This window comes from Mesoplodon mirus, assembly GCF_964341445.2.
Source record: "Mesoplodon mirus genome assembly, chromosome: X".
NCBI classification, from domain to species: domain Eukaryota; kingdom Metazoa; phylum Chordata; class Mammalia; order Artiodactyla; family Ziphiidae; genus Mesoplodon; species Mesoplodon mirus.
In genome coordinates, this window is record NC_138981.1 from 102,105,499 (window position 1) to 102,120,239 (window position 14,741).

At 45.5% G+C, this 14,741-nt stretch overlaps 1 protein-coding gene across 1 annotated transcript in view; it reads left to right on the forward strand.

Moving 5' to 3' along the window:
* Positions 1 to 208: 208 nt before the first annotated feature.
* Positions 209 to 14,741, forward strand: part of IL13RA1 (interleukin 13 receptor subunit alpha 1) — a 58,262-nt gene continuing 43,729 nt past the window's right edge. Inside the window, exons 1-4 of the mRNA XM_082609498.1 lie at positions 209 to 433; positions 4,708 to 4,847; positions 10,597 to 10,735; positions 12,549 to 12,669. Coding sequence (XP_082465624.1) covers positions 355 to 433; positions 4,708 to 4,847; positions 10,597 to 10,735; positions 12,549 to 12,669 — 479 coding nt within the window. The 5' untranslated portion in view covers positions 209 to 354. The remainder of the gene's footprint in view (positions 434 to 4,707; positions 4,848 to 10,596; positions 10,736 to 12,548; positions 12,670 to 14,741) is intronic.

A 14,741-nucleotide genomic window follows, 5' to 3' on the forward strand; every position in this document is an offset into this window, starting at 1 on the left:
CCGGGCCTGTCCGAGGCTCAGCCAGGTTGCACAGCCAGCACCGGGCCGGGCGGCGCGGGGGCCGCGTAGCAACACGGTCGGGGAAGTTCTGTCTGGCCCACGATCGGACTCCGGGGGCGTGGTGGCGGCTCGGCTGCCGCGGGGCCAGGCGTCGCGCCGCGGGAGCCGCGGGCGCCCCGCCCCTCTGCCCTCGCTGACCGCCTGGGGTTACCTGCGGCCTGTGGGCGGGGCGGCCCTTCCAGTCTGCGCCGGCCCCCGGCCTCCAGGGCGGCGGAGCCGGGAAGTGGGAGAGGGAGCGAAGAAGGCGGAGACTGCCGCGGCTGGAGCCCGGCCGGGCTCCGAGCGAGGGACTGCATGGAGAGGCCGGCGCGGCTTTGCGCGCTGTGGGCGCTGCTGCTCTGCGCCGGCGGCGGCGGGGTGGCCGCGCCCGCGGGTGAGTGCGGCCCCCGGGGCCCGGGGCGGCGGGGGTCGCGGCCGAGAGGCCAGCATGGGGCGCTCCGGGGCCGCCGCGGCGGGGGTGGGCGCCGGGGGCCGTCCCCACGACGCCCTGCGCCCGCGGCCGCCGCCGCCTCCCTCGCCCGGCTAGAGGTGGGGGAACCAGAGCGGCCGGTCTTTCCCAGATCCCGGGCGGCGGGGGCGGCGGCGGGGGCGGACGACGACGACGTGTCGCCGCACTTCCCTAGGCCGTCGGGAAGCGCCGAGGAGCCTAGCGCTGGGGCCCGGGGCCGAAACGAGTCCGTGGCATCGGAGGGCCGCGGGGTCGGGAGCGGGAATGTCGCCGGTGCCCCCGGGAGAGGATGAGGGGCCGGCAGGCCGCGGGGACGGTGAGCGAGGTCCGGGCGAGCTGGGACGCGCCGGGGCTTCTTGCGCGGCCGGTCCAGCGAGGGGGTGGGAGTCGAAGGGAACCTCTAAAGCTCCTAGTCCCTGTAGGAAAAGGACGTGAGGGTCGCGGCCACCTCTGGCTTCCAAGAAATCCAGTGGGAATCTCGGAGCAGCATCCACGTGGATGCCTTTTTTTCCTTTTCCTTTATTAACTTTTATATTTTGGAATAATTTTCGATTGACAGAAAAGTTGCAAAGATAGTGTAGAGAGTTCTCGTATACCCCTCACCCTGGTGTGGCAATTTAAATTAATCAACTAGAGTTACTGTGAAAAGTTGAGGGCTAATGAATTCCTCACGGCCAGCTTTGCCATGAGCGGCCTTCTGGACATTTTTGGTGACGAGAGTAGCTCCAAATTCTAGCCCCCAATTCGATAGGTTTTATTGTCACATTGACACAAACACCCACAATTTGTTTATTGCATTTTCAACCAGTGTGTGGTGCTTTGAAACCCAAGTTGAAATGTTGATTAGAAACCTCCATGGCCTCTATTGTTTCAGTCAACAAAACGTATGCACAGTCTCCTCTGTGCTGGGCAGTGTTCTAGGGGCAGAGAGTGGAGCCGTGAGCAAAACAGGTTAAGTCCCTGCCCTTTGGAGTTTATATGCTGTTGGCAGTCAGAGGAAGGGGTGGGGGGGGCGGGGGAGTAAAGTATAAGGTATGTCAGATGGCGATAAGTACTATGGAGAAAAACAAAGCAGGGAAGGGGTTTGCCATTGTAAATAGGGTGGAGTAGGAAGACTTCCACTGAAAAGGTGGCATTTGAGTAGAGACTTGAGGGAGGTTTGAAGTTTGACAGTCAATGATTCAAGTGCCTGCCTTGCTTAGTACTGAGCCAGGCTCTGTAGGTTGGCTTAGAACCTTAGAGTATACTGCGTAATCGTTGCCCCCAGTTCACTTGAGGGGATCTGATTCCCGTAATCATATGGGGCAGCTGCAGTCCAGAGAAGGGAGGGGGTCACCCATCTCATTAGTCTCCTGATTTTCACAGTGCTACTCTAACCCCCTCCCTCCTACAGACTTCCTCCCCCCACGCACCTGGAACAACAAACAGCTGGCCCTCTAGTAATACTGGCAACCCCCAACTTAATCAGTTTTGTCACAGAAGTTCATTAGTAGCTTGGTTACTTAGAAATAGCAAAACTTTTTTTCCCATTGGAAATATTGATAGAATTGCATGGTAAAAAAAAAAAAAAAAAGAAAAAAAACAGTCAGGGGACTTGAGTGTTAGTGGTCTGACATTTCCCAGGTGTGGGACTTCAGGGCTTGTCATTTCCCCTCCCTTGTACAGCAGCTTTCTCATCTGTGGCAGGAGGTTGAACTCCATAAGTTTTAAGGGCTCTTCCAGCGCTAATCTTTTGAGTGTTTATAAAAGATTAGGTTACCAGTTTAGTCTGTTTAGATTGGTAGCTCACATTGTGGCATGTCTTAATAACAACTAGCATTTTTATAGTGTTTACTCTGCTGGGCAGCGTTCTAAGTTTTCCACTTGAACTATTTCATTTAATTTTTACACAAAGCCCTCCTGTAGGTGCTGTTATTAGTCCTGTTTTGTATGTGAGGAAGCTGAGGCACAGCAAGGCCCAGAGCTCTCATAGGTGATAGAGTGGAGGAGCTAGGCTTCCGACCCTGGCAGCCTGGTTCCAGAGGCCGTGCTCCTAACCACTGTATTCAGTGCCTCTCTCTGCAGAAGTGAAGGGAGTCCTTGGCTGGGAGAGGAGCTGGGCCCCTCCCAGAGTAGCAGGGCAGGAGTGGTGGGTACCCATGCAAGTATGTATAGGCCATTGGTATGAAGTGAATGATCATGTATTGGAGACTTGCTTTATAATTGCCAGACTGTGTAGTCCAAACAATAAGTACTGTAGGCGTTCAGAAGAGGGGAAACTGAGGGCTGGGAGTGTCGTGGAAGAGCTAAAGTTTGAGCTAGACTTTTAGGGTGGGTGACATTTGAGTAGGTGGAGGAGAAGTTATTCCCAGTTGGGGGGAATAGCAGCTACAGAGGCCCAGAGGTAAGGGTGAGGGTACCCTTTTGTGCTCAGCGAGGAACCCAGCTTGGCAGGAGGGTGCATTGGCAAAATCAGTCCAGGCGGAAGGGCTTCATTTGCCCTTGAAGCTGAGTGGGGTGCAGCGTGAGGGAAGTGACCCTGGAGGAGAAGCCAGCAGGGAGACTTGACTGAGTGTGGGGAATCACTGGAGTGCGAAGCAACGCAGGGATCGAGAGTTGGAGGTGGTCACTAGAAAGATGTGCTGTGCACGCCTTCTGTCCAGGCCCGTGCCTTACTGCTGTAGGTCTGCCTGGCGCACGGGGCCCAGCAGAGCACATTAGTGTGATCGGGATGATTAAGAGAGGTGTTACAGGACTTCCCTGGTGGTGCAGTAGTTAAGAATCCACCTGCCAATGCAGGGGACATGGGTTCGAGCCCTGGTCCGGGAAGATCCCACATGCCATGGAGCAACTAAGCCTGTGTGCCACAACTACTGAGCCTGCGCTCTAGAGCCCACGAGCCACAACTACTGAGCCCGTGTGCCACAACTACTGAAGCCCGTGCGCCTAGAGCCTATAGTCCTTAAGTAATGAATAATGATTAAGTTTGCCACTTTAGACAATTTGGGGGGATTGTTTTTAAAATTAGTTTAATAAACTTTACTTTGGAATAAATTTCGACTTACAGAAAAGTTGCAAAGATAGGACAGAGGAGCCCTCATCCAGTTTCCAGGGGACGATTTTGGTAGTCCTGGCCTCAGGAGAAGTTCTCGGGAAAGTTTGAAATGATGTTTCCTTTCCCTCCTCTATATGTGCTTCCCTGCATTTGGCAGAAGCATGAAAACTCCTATCCCCGATCCTAAAGCTGGGTCCAAGATAATAGAGCCAGGAAATATTTGGTGGAGACAGTGGTGGGTTTTCTCAAAATGAAACACATTTTTTAAGACACTGGTTCACAGTTTCTCCTCTTTTCATCCCTCTTCAGATTTGTCAAAGCTACAGTTCCAGTTGTTTAATGTCAGACCTCAGGGGAGCAACGGGGTTGTTAGATCTCTTTCTCAGTACTACTTTGGAAAAGTTATAAGAACAATTGCCAGGTCACGTTAGCAAGCACGATTAAAGATGAGCCGCTTAAACTCACTCGCAGAACTGCTGGGATTGAACTGTCTGTATTGAGTGGGCCTGGGCGCGCAGTGTAGGGGACCCCAAATACCTACCGGAGGAAAACTTGGACATTTAAGAATATACTCTCCTCTGTGTTCACACTATAGCAAGTGGTTAAGCATGCAGCCTGGGGGGCTTCCCTGGTGGTGCAGTGGTTGAGAGTCCGCCTGCCGATGCAGGGGACATGGGTTCGTGCTCCGGTCCGGGGGGATCCCACATGCCCCGGTCCAGGAGGATCCCACATGCCGCGGAGCGGCCTGTGAGCCATGGCCGCTGAGCCTGCGCATCCTGGGCCTGTGCTCCGCAACGGGAGAGGCCACAACAGTGAGAGGCCCGCATACCGCAAAAAAAAAAAAAAAAAAGAGTGCGGCGTGTGAGGTTTGCACCTCAGCTCTGCCACTGACTGGCCGTGGGATATGGGGTCAGTGACTCAATGTCCCTGTGCCTCAGTCGCCTCATCTTTACATGAGGCTGAGAGTCCCTGTCTCATAAGGTTGTGAGGATTGAGATTAACATGTGGAGAGCACTTAGAATGCTGCCTGGCTCAATAAATGTTAGCTCTTGATAACTCAGGTTTATGATTCTTGGTCTCCAGGACTTGGAGGAATGGATTAAATTAACCACTGAAAACACTGGCTGCTCTGGATAAATTTATTTCTTGTGCTTGATTTGAACAGAAACTCAGCCACCTGTGACGAATTTGAGTGTGTCTGTTGAAAACCTCTGCACAGTCACATGGACATGGAATCCTCCTGAGGGAGCCAGCCCGAATTGTAGTCTAAAGTATTTTAGTCATTTTGGCAACAAACAAGATAAGGTAAGTTTTCTGGAACGTACTGCATTGATAAGGTAAAGTGAACACTGTGAGTTGGAGCTAAGAATAAGCCAAATTCTAATCTTACTTCAAAGTGGGATTTTTATTTTTGACTTGTGTCCAAAGTTTTTAACTGGGAAAATTATGGAAACAACTGTTGACAAAATTGAACATTAGAAAATATTTGTCAATCAAATACAGTTGAGATTATTACTCTTTTAGGAGATACTAGGCACTCAGTAAATAATGAATTATGTTAAAGTTGGTTCCTGTAGGCACCCAGTGAATAATTAATTATGTTAACATTGGTTTCTGTGTTGCTGCCTGAAGCCTTGTATTTATATAACACTTTCCATTTCTCAGGGAATTTTCACATTTACCATCTCACTAATCACATGCACAGATAGATATGCAAGAACTATGTGATGCAGAAGTAAATGGCCATATGGAAAATGAAAAAATAAGATGTCAGTGGCAGGTGGGGTTGACCAGACAGTTCCCTGATGCTTGGGGAAAAATGAGAGAAACTTTCAGCCTTTCCAGTCGGATGTGTGACCAATTTAAGTGAATTTTTGTTAACAAGATTGGATAATTTTGGATTCTTTATGATAGTCTTATTCAATGGAAGTTCCTTTTGAGCCTTATTGGTTTGTAGCCCCTGCTAATTGACAGGTTCCTCAAAGCATCATATCGTCTGTTCAGAACTGTTTTATATCTTTATACAGTCCTTGGGTTCTGCACCTGTGGATTCAGCCAACTGCAGATGGAAAATATTAGGGAAAAAAAATTCCAGAAAATTCCAAAAAGCAAAACTTGAATGCCTCGTACTGGCAACTATTTACATATCATTTACGTTGCACTAGGTATTATAAGTAATTTAGAGTGATGTAAAATATAGGAGAGGATGTGCCTAGGTCATATGCAAACACTACACCATTTTAAATAAAGACTTGAGCATCCATGCATTTTGGTGTCCGTGGTGGGTCCTGGAACCAATGCCCCTCGGGTGTAAGAGGGATGACTGACTGTATCTTCTTTCAGCGTGTGGGTGGGGGAGGTGGAGGATGTTTGGGGTTGAATTTGTCCCGGATTTTGAGAAGGCCAATGAGAAGTTGTTATTAATGACAGTACTTTGGCTCAGTGAACTGTGGAATCACCATGTTCAAGCAGTTTGGTGGCAGGAAGAGTCTGGAGAACTAGTTAGTGCACCATTCAGCTAGCTCAGTGGCCTGGGATAAATTCCTTAACCTCTCTGAGCCTTCATTTCCTCGTGTGTAAAGTGTGGCTCTACTCACATCTCTGGCTTGCTGGTCCACCAAAAATAATGTATGGGAAACTTAATGAAGTGAGGGTGGAATGGGCTCTTCCTCTAGAGGGAAACTTGCTAATCTGCCTTCCTGCTTTCCTGCAGAGGTGTTAATTATAGTTTAGGTGTTGATTGATAAGGAATTGAGGCTGGTCAGAAATATTTGTGTTTTAGAAGAGGTCCTCCAAATGCAGAAGCCTGTGAAACTCTGGTAGGCCAGTTCCCCTTTTCACACTGTTGGCTTCCTCTTGTTCCTAAGGAGGGGCCTTAGACAGTTGGAGTCTTAGTGGCAACTTTTGGTAGTTCAGCCTTGAGAAATTCCAGGAAAGACCCTTTAGTGCGTCACCTAAGTATCTAACTGAAACCCCCAGGAGAGGTCACCATCTTTCTAACATGTCCTTATTCATTAGCCCGTCAACCACGCTCAAGGATCAGTCAGGTAGACATGCTGATATGCTAGTCTAGAAATGGGGCTAACTCCTCAGTATAGTTACAGAAATTTAGACTTGAAAGTAACTTTAGGAGGCAGTGGAATCAGATAGAATTGGGTTTGAAATTTTGTCTCTTTCCCTTTCAAGTTTTGTGGCCTTAGGCAAGTCATTTAACCTATCTGAGCCTGAGCCTCCATTTCCTTGTTTGTAGAATGCTGGGGGGAAAGGCTAGTAACAGTACCTACTGTATATGAATGGTGTGTGTTTGTTAAAGGAGATAATGTTTGTGATACACCTGGCACAGAGTTAGTGTTCAATAATTGTTAGCTTTTATTATTATTACTGTTGTTAGATTCAACCATATGAAATTGTTGCCTTTATAGGTCATATTATATGGTTCAACCTAATATTATCGTTTAATCTTGGTCCCTCCGTTTTGCCCCTGAAGAGATCAGATGGAGACCATAAAGGGTGGCCTCTGCCTAAGGCCTGCTCATTTATTCCAGCCATTTGACAGCTTTGAAGGCTGCCAATGTGGCAGTTGTGATAAACACAGATTATTCTTTCCAGTCAGTGATGGGGGATTTCCTATCTGGACCTTTTTGAAGTTTACAATCCTGAGACTGAGAATCAGTGGGAGGAGTGGTTTTCCTTCCCTCTTTCTGTCCTTTGGACACAGCATTAATGTCATCAGACCACACTGGGGTGTATATATGCTTTGAAGCATGTTGAAGCAGTGGCACTATGATAGTTTGTACATGTTATGGGGCTTTTATGACTGTCTGACAGTCCCAAATTGCTAAATGAGGTAAATCCTTGAGGTCATTTTCAATCTTCAGATTGGAGGACCATTAAGATGAGAGATATGGAATCATAGATATATATATATATTTTTTTTGCGGTACGCGGGCCTCTCACTGTTGTGGCCTCTCCCATTGCGGAGCACAGGCTCCAGACGCGCAGGCTGCGCGACCATGGCTCACGGCCCCAGCCGCTCCACAGCATGTGGGATCTTCCCGGACCGGGGCACGAACCCGCGTCCCCTGCATCGGCAGGCAGACTCTCAACCACTGCGCCACCAGGGAACCCCCATAGATGATTAAAAAAAAAATTCAATACAAGACTAGCTTAAGTGGCTGCCCTTCACCATTGTTTTAGCAGTGTGTAATCTGGCAATTAGAAGAAGGATCTGGCATCAGATTTTAGATCTCTTTCATCACCAAGAGATAGGCAAGTCTTACTAGGTGAATAAATTAAAAGGATGTTGTTCTGTCTAGGCATCCAAAGAGACTGAAGCTGAAGCTGACTCCCCTTTCCTTCTGAGAAAGGATTAGCAATTGGGAAAGCTGCAATCTAGCCAAATGAACTTTGGTCTTGAGGGGGAGGGATCAGTTCAGGACTCTGGCCTTGATTTTTGATAAATTTTCAAAGTAGCCCAGATTCTCTGACAGGTGGAGCATAATGTCATACAGCAGCTACCAGTGGAATGAGTCACCACAGCCGAAAGTCACGTGGGAGCTATCATACATACTTCATCAAGGTCTTCTGGGAGGGATTTAGTTCCCTGTCTGATACAGAGAGGTGCACTTCACTTGGCGATCATTGACAATTGGGGTTCCTACTTTATTCATGCCAATTTAATATTATTTGCCTTGAGCTTTGAAAGAGATTTTTAAAAAGTATTTTATCTTTCCCCCTACCATGTCTTTTCTAAGTTATTTTTTATTCATGTGCCCAAAACAAAAGGTTCAGGTTTAGGGCTTCCCTGATGGCACAGTGGTTAAGAGTCCGCCTGCCAATGCAGGGGCCACGGGTTCAAGCCCTGGTCCAGAAAGATCCTACATGGGGCGGAGCAACTAAGCCTGTGAGCCACAACTACTGAGCCCACGTGCCACAACTACTGAAGCTCGCGTGCCTAGAGCCCGTGCTCCGCAACAAGAGAAGCCACCGCAATGAGAAGCCTGCACACCGCAACAAAGAGTAGCCCCCGCTCGCCACAACTAGAGAAAACCCGCGCAGCAATGAAGACCCAACGCAGCCCAAAATAAATAAACTAATAAAGGGTCTGAATCAATAACCGATTAACTTTGAAAATGAAGTTTTTTTTTAAAAAAAGGTTCAGATTTAGGTGCTAAAGTATGTTTTTACTTTAAGAAATTCCATTTATTAAAAATACTTGTGTAATAAAACTCCTCAGCCCTCTCACTGGAACAATATCTAATATAATAAGAGAACTGGGATTTTTCCATAATGATTCTAATTTATGGCATTTGACCGTACATTTACCCCTGGGTGTCCTCAGAGGGCAAATGCAGCTTCCACACAAGAATTATCAAGGATTCTTGGGTCAGGGTGGCTCCTTCAGGGGTATATGGGACTTTTGCTTAGTAACATTGTGTGGTTGGTGAAATTTGCATTCGGAGCTTTCCTGCCACCATTACCAACAATCCTTGTTTCCTCAGCACACATTCATCAATTAAGGGCCAGTTTCCTTACTTTGCCATGAGAGCTATAATGGTGAAACATTCTCGAGAGCCTTCTCTTGGCACAATTGGTATGTTCCATTCCTGTAGGCAGCAGCTATATGGAGAGCCAAATGATAAGTAGGTTTCTTGGCAAGGAATCAGGAATTTGTTGTGAATATGTACTTGACTCAGAATAACTGGAGGCCCCACTGAGGGTGGGCAGGGCTTTGCTGCTGGGACAAAAATAATCAATGTCCATGGAGCTGAATCACCCTCTCTTTTCTCCCTGTCAGAATTTTGTTTGCAGACATTTCTTTTTCTCTTCTTCCAGGGCTGACCAGCTAACTCCTTTTTTAGAGTGCTGTCTTGCCTGGGCCTAAGAGCTGTTCAGTCTGTACAAAGTGTTGTTTTCTTCCCCATGTCTTTGCTGTGGTTCGTTAATTGATGATTTGCTGGCTACCTCTCAGAGGACATCCTTGTGTCCTGGTTTTGAGAGTCTCTCACAGTTGCCCTCATGCTCAGTTGGCAGCAGGCATGTGAAATGGCAGAGTACCCCTTAGGGTGGTAGATAAAGGTAGCTCTGACAAAACTTCCCTTCATGGCTATCAGCACGTATATAAAAGGAAGTGGCTGTCTCTAACTTGAGTCAGAAACTATTGCAAAACAGGAAGCTCCTTGGAGCTCTGATTAAAAGCACCTCTGTTCTTAATTATCCCAACTCTGTCACCTTGGAAATTGTTAATTTCCTCAAGAGCCTTTAATCTCATTATTCTAAATCATAATAACCAGGCTTGTGATTGTTATCCGTAAGCTGTGTATAAGTTGGCTTTCTGTGGTTCCACAAAGCTTATCTACCTTTCAGAATAAGAGCGTGCTATACTCAGTGCATATAATATCAACCCTTATAATTCATATGTGTATGTGAGATAGTCAAAATGGTCAAACAGTGCAGAAAGGTGTTTCCTGAAAAGTCTCTCCTCAGCCCTCAGGCTCCCCTTCTTTACTTCCTCTCCTCAGAGGTGACCAGGATTGCCAGATTCTTAAAGCAGTCCATTTTACCTTGATCTTGATGTTATACTGCATCTACTTGGAATTGAATTTTGATAAGCTTATTGTGTTTCCTGTGAAGTTGCTCTTACACATATGCGTTAGCATGGTAGGTTTGTAGTAAATGTCATGATGTTTATACATTGAAAATGTGGGAAACTGTCTTTTATCTATACCACGGTTTCTCAATGGTGGCACTACCGACATTTGATGCGGGATAATTTTTTGTTGTTGGGGTAGGGAAGGCTGTCTTGTGCATTATAGGATGTTTGGCAGCATCCTTGGCCTCTACCCAGTAGATGCCAGTAGCAGCCCCCTCCCAAATTATGACAACTAAAAATGTTCTTAGACATTAACAAATGTCCCCCGGGAATGGGAGAAGAGAATCACCCGAAGCTGAGAATCACTGAACTGTATACCATTTGATAACTTTCCATTTTCTTTACACAAATGTATTTCTGTGTGTTTGCTACTGAATGCCTTTTTAAATTTCCTTATCTTAGAAAATTGCTCCAGAAACTTATCGTTCAAAAGAAGTGCCCCTGAATGAGAGGATTTGTCTGCAAGTGGGGTCCCAGTGTAGCACCAACGAAAGTGAAAAGCCTAGCATTTTGGTGGAAAAGTGCATCTCGCCCCCTGAAGGTAACAGCTAAAAGCACTGTCTCTTGGCATTTAGAGAATAAATCCAAATTATCCATATGCTTATGTTCAGTGTTCATTAATTCATTTAATTTTCAAATATTTGTTGAGTCTAATAATTTTCAGGCACCAGTATTAGATGCTGACAACACACCAATAACTGTCAGAACATCTCTGCCTTCGAGGAGCTCACAGACAACTTGAATAACAATGCCTGATAGTTATAGAGTACTTAATAATTTGGAAAGTGACACACACACACACGCGCGTGCGCACAGATATGCCTCTCCCCTAAATTGAGCTTCTCAAGCTTATTCGGTGAAATGAGCAAGGCATGTATTATTACCCTGATCTATTTTGTGAGGAAGAAGGGAACTGAGTGAGTTGCTGTAGATCTTCAGGTCCCAGGTCCAGTGCCTTAAACAAATGAAAATATTGATAGTGTCTTACTCATTATATAGAGAGATTAGATTGATATACAGGATATATTTGGGGAAAGATGTTAAAAGAGGAAAGTGGGCATGTTGGCCCAGCTCTGACTCAAGACTAGGCCTAGAAAAAGCTGTCAAGTAGTCAGGTTGATCATTGTCCCCCAGCTCCCTTCCCACCCATCAGCCAGTGTCCTTCTGGCTCTTATGTTACATGCAGGGAGCAGCATATACTCAGGAAGAGCAGGGCTACCAGAGCCCAGATGTCCAAGTTTAAATCTCAGCACTGCCAGCTTCTAGTTGTGTGACCTTAGGCAGATCACTTAACCCCTTCTCTCTTCAGTTTCCTCACCTGTAAAAAGGGATGATGATAGTACTTACCTCCCAGGAATGTTGAAAGGATTACATCAATCAGTACATATGAGGTGCTGAGAATAGTGCCTGGCAGACAGTAAATGCTAGATACATATTATCTATTCATATCATGTTGCCCTTAGGTTGGGCAAGGTCCCATCTCCTACCTCCAAACCTTAACACTACATGACTTGTTTTCTAGACCATTCTCTCTGTATGCACAGATCAAAAGTATATGAAGTAGTATTTGTAAAGTTATAAAATTCAGTACTGCTAGGAGGCTGGGAGCATGGTTTACAGCAAGTTACCCCCCCATACTCGTTTCTTGAGGAGTTTAATAATCTGAAAGAAACTAAATTGTATTATGACGAAAAGGTGGGTGGTGATGGCTCAGCACAGTACGCCTTTAAGGAACACGAGGGATAACAGGTTTGAATTTTAAACATAGGCATTTAATTTAGAGATGTGATGTCTTAACTTAAAAGGCTTTATAAAGGTAGAGATTTCAGATCATCAAGATTTTAGGGCTCCTAAGGCCATAGCCCCAATAGACAACTACGAAGAGTTACGTTTTACTTACCTTTCCCCAAATTGCCTCAGGAGGAAGGTTTGTTTAATTTTTAAAACAAGGTGTGTCAGTATTGCTCAAAAGACAAGGTAAATTATAACTCAGAACACTTGTTTTTTTTTTAAAGACAGGTAGATATAATGGTTGTTTATATTTTCACGTTCATTTGGGAAATTCCATAGTCATTTCCTATGACTGAAATATTATTTGACCTTCAGACTCTCTCTCCAGTTAGGAATACAGGAGTTAGGGTCCCTCAGTGATAGTAAAGAGAGAAAGTTGTGAACAAGTTAGATTTGGGTTTTCTTCCGCCTGGGTGCCTTCTGGGTCAAGTGGGGTGAGAAGTTAGGGATTAGCTTTCCGGAGAAGCAGCTGGAAGCACGCTTGCCATCCCCTAGCCCCTAGTGACTGGCCAGCTCGCAGGGCAAGGAGACAAGGGTCCTAAACTCATGGCTGCATATTCCAGGCGATCCTGAGTCCGCTGTTACTGAGCTACGATGCATTTGGTATAACCTGAGCTACATGAAGTGCGCTTGGCTCCCTGGAAGGAATACAAATCCTGACACTAACTATACTCTCTACTATTGGTGAGTATGCACAGGAGACTTACTGGAGAGGGACTGACTGTGATTGCATTGGGATCCTTTGCACCTAACCTAGTTAAACCCAAAAACGGACCAGCCTATTCTTTTCTACACATTGCTTCATTGGAAAATGTATCTGCTTTTGGTGTCTCGTTTAAAAAAAAAACCAAACTCTTAAAAAATAATTACAGATTCCATATATATGTGATAGTATACGGTATTTGTTTTTCTCTTTCTGACTTACTTCACTCTGTATGACAGACTCTAGGTCCATCCACCTCACTACAAATAACTCAGCTTCGTTTCTTTTTATGGCTCAGTAATATTCCATTGTATGCTAACACATATATATGGAACCTAAAAAAAAAATGGTCATGAAGAACCTAGGGGCAAGACGGGAATAAAGATGTAGACCTACTAGAGAATGGACTTGAGGACACAGGGAGGGGGAGGGTAAGCTGGGACAAAGTGAGAGAGTGGTAGTGTGTATATGGACATATATACACTACCAAATGTAAAATAGCTAGCTAGTGGGAAGCAGTCGCATAGCACAGGGAGATCAGCTCGGTGCTTTGTGACCACCTAGAGGGGTGGGTTAGGGAGGGTGGGAGGGAGACCCAAGAGGGAGGGGATATGGGGACATATGTATACATATAGCTGACTCACTTTGTTGTAAAGCAGAAACTAACACACCATTGTAAAGCAATTATACTCCAACAAAAATGTTAAAAAAATTATTGATCCGCAAAATTAGATTGCAAAAATATATACAAAGAGATCTCATCTACCCTTCACCCAGTTTCTTCCAATGGTAACATCTCGTATAACCAGAGTGCAATATCAAAACCAGAAAATTGACATTGGTACAGTCCACTGACCTTATTCAAATTTCACTGGTGTTTCATCCAGTTATTTGTGTGTGTGTGTGTGTGTGTGTGTGTGTGTGTGTGTAGGTCTATGCAGTTTTATCATATGCATAGATACAGAATAGCTCCATTACCACAAGGATCCCTTGAGTTGCCCTTTTATAGCTACACCCACCTCCCTGCTGCACACCCTCTCCCCACACTCCTCTCCCCCAAGTCTCTAACCTCTGTCATTTCAAGAATGTAACTGGAATGGAATCATACAGCATATAACTGTCTGAGGCTGACTTTATCTTTTTTAGCCTCTGCCTAATACCCTGGAGATCCATCCAAGCTGTTGTGTGTATCAATAGTTCATTCCCTTTTCTTGCTGAGTAGTGTTCCATGATACGGATGTATTGGTTTGTTTAACCTTTTATTCATTGAAGGATATCTCAAGTGTTTCCAATTTTTTGCAAGTATGAATAAAACTACTATAAATATTCATATTCAGGTTTTTATGTGAACATCACATTTCAGTTCCCTGGAATAAATGCCTTAGCGTGTAATTGCTGGATCATATGGTAATTGCATATCTAGTTTCATAAAAAAACCTGCCAAACTATTTTCTAGAGTGGCTGTACCATTTTACATTCCCATCAACAATGTCTGAGTGATTGGTATCTACCTCTCAAAAGGAAACTTAAATCATTCCCAGGATTAAAAACTAGTTTAGGGCTTCCCTGGTGGCAAAGTGGTTGAGACTCCGCCTGCCGATGCAGGGGACATGGGTTCGTGCCCCGGTCCAGGAAGATCCCACATGCCGCAGAGCGGCTGTGCCCGTGAGCCAGGGCCGCTGAGCCTGTGTATCTGGAGCCTGTGCTCCACAATGGGAGAGGCCACAACAGTGAGAGGGCTGTGTACTGCAAAAAAAAAAAAAAAAAAAGTAGTTTAGCTCCCCACAAAATAACTTACATTTCATGTTTGTGACTATATCTACAAAATTTGTTAAAATTTTCTTTCTTTTCTAAATTAATCTTTCATCATTTCCTTTCTTTAGAGCCTAGAATTTTTTTTATTTTTTAATTTAATTATATTTGTTTTTTTTATACAGCAGGTTCTTATTAGTCATCGATTTTATACATATTAGTGTATACATGTCAATCCCAATCACCCAATTCATCCCACCACCACCACCACCACCCCCCGCCACTTTCCCCCCTTGGTGTC